Below are 6,505 nucleotides of genomic sequence, written 5' to 3'. Positions count from 1 at the left end.
CACAGCGGAATTTCCTCCAGGTCAGGTACTCGTAACGTGTCCGGTCGTGGCCTCTGGGCCTCGTACGGCGGACCTTTCGGAAACCCTTGGTTTATGACGCGGCAATTTACTATTGAGGCCGTTGAAGGACCTGCATTGTTGGATTTCTAGAAATTAAATAAACTAAAACGGTTTCCTCAAAAATAGCTTTTCAATCGCGCACGTTATAAACCGTGCTGGTCGTCTGCACGCCAAATGTTATTTCCCCGGGTATTGTAGCTGGTCGCTCCAGAATAAATTGGCACATACGTAGGAGAAGTAATCATACATTATTTGCAGTAAACAAAATAAATATTTATATAATCTATATGTATACATATTGGCAGCTATAGATTTATATATGATTGATCTCGTGATTTTTTTTTAGCTTGTTCTTTTATCTTCTGTAAACAAAGTATTTGGTGATTAGTTGCAATCTTCTCCCAACGGCTTGTTGACGTGGGAAAGGGTTTTATACAAAATTTACGTCGATTCATCTTGGTTAGATTAGTTTTATTATTGACTGTTACGTCAAGGACTGGTTACACTATTTTCTATAAATTGAGTTCGTTGGTCTCTTGGTGAGACTACTATTTGCTAAGGTCTCTTGTTGAGACTTCTATTTTGTAATGTGCCTTGTGGTCTTCTATTTTGAACTTCTATGTTGAACTATTGTGTTGAAACTGTTGCAAGCCTTCGTGGTCCGTCTCCACGAAGGCTGCGTTCCTCGCCGAATCACCCTGATTGGTGATTTCCAAAACGATTTTCCACCAATCAGTTTTTCTCCGATGCATTGATACCTCCTTCCCGTTACGCCCTAAACGCGCTATTTTAGGAAAGGGATGCACAACGACCGAAGAGGTGTTAGGCGACGGAATGTTTGGGAATCCTGTGGAGTCTCCACGAAGTCGAGAGTTTCTCGCGTTAAGTGGACCCAGCCACGAAATATCGAGGCCCACTTGTCCCTTGAACTCTTGGAGACTCCAGGATTTATGGCCTCTCGAGTCCTAGTGACCGAGTGTCGCACGCAACGCGAAAAGGGACACCTTTGTCCCAACTAAACTAAATACTTGCCTGCGACGTAACCACTTTTGAAGCCATAAATCTGGCTACAGGATTCCCTTAGGCTTTTTTATTTACGACTAAACATTTGGCTTGACGCTGTTTCTTTTTGACTGTCAAGATAATCAATTAAATCGCTGCACAAATTAATTGCCTGACGAAGACTAATTGATACGCAGTTATTAGTCTCGTTTTCTTCTGTTCCCTCTTGTGTTTCCATTTCTTCGTTTTCCTTGTCTTCTTGTAAACACAGTGACATTAACTCGTTATCATCCATATATTGCCTCGTAGAATTATCATCACATGTAAACCAATGCTCGATCTCGTTTTCATTTATATCGCGACATTCTCTGACATTTCTTAACATGTCTTCACATTCATGACGAACGGTAGAATTTTCTTCAATTTCCGCTAATTCAATTGTGATTTTTGGTAAAAGTTTTTTCCGAGATTTCATTATAGTCTCTGATTTTATTTTGTCCCATGAATTTGCAGCCATATAAATTACATTATTAAGATTTATCTCTTTCAGAGCCAAAGAAAAGTTTTGTTTACTATCTAGTTCTTCAAGAAATCGAGATAAAAAACTTCGTTTATAATTCATCTTAACATTCTGTAAAATTCCCTGATCCATCGGTTGCAAAATAGCGGTTGTGTTTGGTGGAAGGTATTTGACTACAATACCATGGCTTTTTAACACGTTCCCGCCGGCATGTACCACTGGTGGTACATAGAAGACTGTCTCATGGGACGGCATGTACCGCTGGTGGTACATACACAATTGTCCCATCGGGCGGCATGTACCACCAGTGGTACAAAGGATGCAATCAATTTTATGTGTCTTTTTTGTTAATAAAAAAACAAAAAAAGTTTGCAAATGAACTGAATCAAAACAATTCTTTAATTTTAAACGGCTTTAACATAAAAATATATATTAATTAGAATTATTCATTCCAATTAAAAATTGATCACGTAGTCAACAAATTTATTCAATTTATTACGTTTAAAAACATTATTTATTTTCATGAGTTTTCTTAAAACATTGTAAACACAAAGGTGGTTGATTTTCACAAAGACAACAAAATGTCGTAACACGTTTAGCTTTTTTTGCCGCCATAGAGGCACCCATTTCTTCAGATAATTTCCTGTAGCATTCTTTGGAGCGTTTGCGGGTGTATGTTGCTGGGCCTAAACGGGTTTCTATAAAATGTTTAACGTTCCTGGTTTTTTGTGCCCCTGGTATTTCTTCATCAGCTAATAATTCGTCAATAATTAATTCTCTAAATTTTAATATACTCATATTTCGAGTACCCCATTTCTTGTGTATATAATATGCGTTTACAATTGCTCTACCGCAAAGCAGTTGTATAATAATTTTCTTATACCATTTTATGGTTTTTCTTAGACTACTATAATATGACGACATTTGATCAGCCAAACCAACTCTTTTTTTTGCATCATTATAATCGAAAACAAGATCTGGTTTGTATGTTGCAGGTTTTCCTTCAATAAACTGACAATTATGACTTGGGCAACTTGTTATCATACAAACTGTTCTTTTATCAGTCCATTTCATAAATTTTATGCTAGAACGATTTTCTAAACTTTTAATTTCACCACGTTTTTGTTTTTTGTTTTTATCTGCTGGTAAAAATTTCCGATTTAGCTGAATTGTGCCACAAAAATATGTTCATTTTTGCAGTAGCGATTGAGCTAAAACTATACTTGAGTAGAAACTATCTGTATACAAAACGCGGTGTTCAAATAACAAGCCATTCATCAATTTTGAGACATCATATCCATGTGCATGTATTGAAGTGTTCATCCTTTTTCGGGCATAAATTTCTAAATCATAGGTGTAACCGCTTGGTAAACATAATTTGTATACTTTTATGCCGTATTTATGACGTTTTCCTTTGATATATTGTCGAAAACGTAGACGTCCACGCCATGGAATCATACTTTCGTCTATAACGACAGTTTTTCCAGGTTTTAGCGTATTCTTGAACGTAGTACTAATTTCAGTCACGATCTTACTAATCTTATTCAACGGGTCCTCGGTATTACATGTGGTATTATCGCTAAAATGTAGGCACTTCAGAATAGCTAAAAAGCGATCGCGTTTCATTACATTTTTTATGCGTTCGTTTCCATACATTTTCTTCTCGGACCAGTATAACCTAATATCTGGCATCTGTATTATCCCCATAATTAACAATATAGCAATAAAATGTTTCATCTCGCTTATTGTAATCGGTTTCCACGATAGCTCATGTTTTCTTCTGTTTGCACTAAAGCAAGCCACATTGTATGGAATATTTATTTGTTTCTTCAACCATTAGTTGAAGAATGCTATTGGATGCAAATAATTTATAGAGCTCCAAAGGGTCATCGCAATCAATATTTCTTACTAGAAGCTCCGCGTCCTGCGTATGTTCATGTTCTGTATTGGTGCTTTGTATTTCTGTTCTTTGAATTGGCCTCCATTCTTCCCCTTGATTTTCTATATTCATGTCCAAATGTGAATAACTAAACTCATTGCATGAAAAATCGACAAGATTACCTTCCGGTCCTAATTCATCTTCATCTGAAATGTAATTGATAGGTTGTACTCTTTTCCTCCCATAAGATATGTCTATAGATTCATCTGATGAATCATTCATTTCTAAACTCATGGTTGACATTCTAATGGGTTGTAATAAAGTAATGTAATACAGCTAATAATAAAAATAAAGTTTTATAAAAATTATATATTACTTACTTGAAAATCTCAAAATAAGAGGCACTATGACTATAATAACAAACACTGTAGGAATCGAAATATCAAATATTAGCGCGAGTTATATATTGGCCTACTTTGTTCGGGAGAACTTTTAAGAGGAAAACAATTCACGACTCTTGGTGCTAGAAGCAAAGTACAACTATATTTCACAAACCTACACAATTGAAAAGTATTTATACGGTCGTGTGGTCTGATTTACCAGGCGACTAGCGACATATTGTGGCGGAAATAGGAGGTGCGAGCGACAGTCTCCCCTTACTCCTCTGGCTCTCCGGAGACAACAGCGCCGTCCGATGGGACAAACTATGAATTAGAGAGCCGTCAGACGGCGAGAACTACAAATAAGGCCGCCGGCGGAAACGTGTTAATTCTCGTACGGCGTACCGTTTGGCAACCGACCGTGCGGCAGACACAGGGTCCAATCGGACCCATACGAATAAATTGCTATTTTCGTCACTGAGTATGAGTTTCTCAATCAAATTTTTACTATTTTCTATCTATGGAGCTGTGATTGTTAAAAATATTATTATTCTTAGTGGTTAGAAAAAAATTAATGTATTTATCTGGTATAAACAATATTTATTGATTTTCGTTACAATGTATACAAAAAGTATGTGTTTCGTATACTCTGTGTATATTGCAAACATGTTTTGAACAATTGTCACATTTTTCACGATATTTGTTGTCATTACCAACGCAAATACAACATCTAGTTCTTTTTCTATACCTTGTAGTATAATCTTTATTTCTTCGCAATTTTCTACCTGTTATTTCAATGGCTGTCGTAACATGCATCGGTAATACAAATTCTTGATTTTCAAATAATATCGCACGGCGTTCAATGTTTTCTTGTAATAATTGTTTACCTAATGTCTCTAAAAATATTTTTCTTCTAATTTTTGTTGAATGGCCACTTTCCCACGAAAGATTTTCTGTAATCAATATTACGAGGGTGTTACATGCAGCTACGTCAATGTAGTGCATAAAAAGAGACAGTGGCCAACGTTTGATACTTTTACGGCATGAGTACTTTCTGACTAGTTTATCTAGTGTAGCACTTCTTAAACTTTTTTCATGCACGCGCAGTCCACGGGCGACGCTTCGCTCCCCCACCACATACTGTACGCTCACACACGCGCAAGCGCGCACACACACACGGGCAGCCTTTTTTTTGTTACGCGCGGGAAATCTTCCAAAGACACCCCGCCACCCCCGGGCGGAGGGAGGCGGGGTAGTGTGGGATTCTTACCCACTAAAACCCCCGCGGTGGTCCTCGTCGGGCGCGCTGGGGAGAGCCGCGGCAACTTTGTATGACGTCCGCAGCTCTCCCCGCGCCTTGGCTTGCGTCCAGACCTCGGGGGAGGAGGCGGTCAAGGCGATCTCGCCTCCCCGCCCCCCGATTCCTCCTCGTAGAGGGGTGGTTGGTATCTTCCCTCTCTCTCTCGGGCGGCCTCCTTCCGGAGCATGACCTGCTCACAGAAGGAGGCCACCGCTTCCCGCCAACATGGCCCTGACTAGGGCCGGCGGCGAGAGGTCCCGGCCTATCACTCCTACCAGGACTGGACGCTCGACCTCCCACGCGAAGGTGTGCTGCGCCGAGTCCTGACGTCCTCCCTTACAATGGTGGCATCCGTGGTCCATCTCCTTTCCGATCCGGGCCAGGTACTCCCCGAAACATCCGTGTCCGGTGAGCACCTGGGTGACCCGGTATATGAGGCGTCTCTTGCCGCGGCCCACTCATTCGTCGAAAGAAGCGTGAACCGCCCCCACGGCACGCTGGCCTGCCATCCCTGACAAGTGGTTTTTCCACTTGGCCAGCGCGCCCCGTCGGGACTGGCGCCACAGCACCTGTGACGTCGTGCGACGACGTTGGAGTTAGTTCATAAGTATAATAAGCCTTCGCGACAACACAGCGAAGATAGACTAAGAATATTATACTCATATAGATTAAGCTCCTACTAATCTACCTGCGATCCTATAAACATCCACCAACTAACTCTACCCCTATATCATATATCCTATAAACATCCTACGATCGACTTACTCCTTTATCTCATATAAACATCCTCTGCCAATTCTCCGTACATATAGATTAAGCTTCCACTGACCTTAATCTATATCTCACATAAACATCCTCCAACTAAATTCCAACATAATCTCATATAAACATCCTCTGATCGACTTCACTACAATATCTCATATAAACATCCGCCGACCAACTTCTAATAAACAATCTCACGCCACCTTCGCCACAACAATAAGATAACAGTAAGCATCCCCGCGATGCCCCGCACCATCAAGTAATCTGTATAAAAGAGACGACAGGTTCAGACGCAAGTCAGTTACAGTTATAATAGAGTTATAGATAGTTACGACTGACCGAGACCTCAAGAATTGCTATTATTAATTAATAAATAATTTATATATATGGATATATAAATATATATATATATATAAATATCATATTGTCATATAACCTCATATCCACATGACTGGTTATTACACACGCTCCTATACCTCGACGAGATCATATAGAGTGCTTAGCGCACTCATGACTCGTCGTAGTACAGCGACATAGAGAACGAGATACATCGCGCATCCACGCCGAGATCATACAGAGTGCTTAGCGCACTCATGACTCGT

At 39.9% G+C, this 6,505-nt stretch overlaps 2 protein-coding genes across 2 annotated transcripts; both read right to left on the bottom strand.

The window, feature by feature from the left end:
* Nucleotides 1–1,150: 1,150 nt before the first annotated feature.
* On the bottom strand, nucleotides 1,151–1,870 carry LOC108578064 (tigger transposable element-derived protein 2-like). Its single transcript, XM_017941319.1, has one exon. The coding sequence runs from the start codon at nucleotides 1,868–1,870 to the stop codon at nucleotides 1,151–1,153; it is 720 nt and encodes a 239-aa protein (XP_017796808.1).
* A 222-nt stretch (nucleotides 1,871–2,092) lies between these two features.
* Nucleotides 2,093–3,755, bottom strand: LOC108578063 (piggyBac transposable element-derived protein 4-like). Its single transcript, XM_017941318.1, has 5 exons — nucleotides 3,644–3,755; nucleotides 3,492–3,583; nucleotides 3,043–3,274; nucleotides 2,806–2,994; nucleotides 2,093–2,721 (listed from the first exon to the last, which is right to left on the bottom strand). The coding sequence occupies exons 1-5, from the start codon at nucleotides 3,753–3,755 to the stop codon at nucleotides 2,093–2,095; spliced, it is 1,254 nt and encodes a 417-aa protein (XP_017796807.1).
* Between the last annotated feature and the right edge of the window lie 2,750 nt (nucleotides 3,756–6,505).

The sequence above is a fragment of the Habropoda laboriosa genome, unplaced genomic scaffold (genome assembly GCF_001263275.1).
Source record: "Habropoda laboriosa isolate 0110345459 unplaced genomic scaffold, ASM126327v1 scaffold1122, whole genome shotgun sequence".
Classification (NCBI taxonomy): domain Eukaryota; kingdom Metazoa; phylum Arthropoda; class Insecta; order Hymenoptera; family Apidae; genus Habropoda; species Habropoda laboriosa.
This window is presented reverse-complemented; position numbering and strand designations above follow the sequence as displayed.

Coding starts and splice junctions, on each gene's coding strand:
- LOC108578064 (XM_017941319.1), bottom strand. CDS start 1,870: ATGGGACAATTGTGTATGTACCACCAGCGGTACATGCCGTCCCATGAG.
- LOC108578063 (XM_017941318.1), bottom strand. CDS start 3,755: ATGAGTTTAGAAATGAATGATTCATCAGATGAATCTATAGACATATCT. Junction 3,275..3,491: donor CGCAGGACGCGGAGCTTCTA/GTAAGAAATATT, acceptor GGGATAATACAG/ATGCCAGATATTAGGTTATA. Junction 2,995..3,042: donor AACTGTCGTTATAGACGAAA/GTATGATTCCAT, acceptor AATATATCAAAG/GAAAACGTCATAAATACGGC.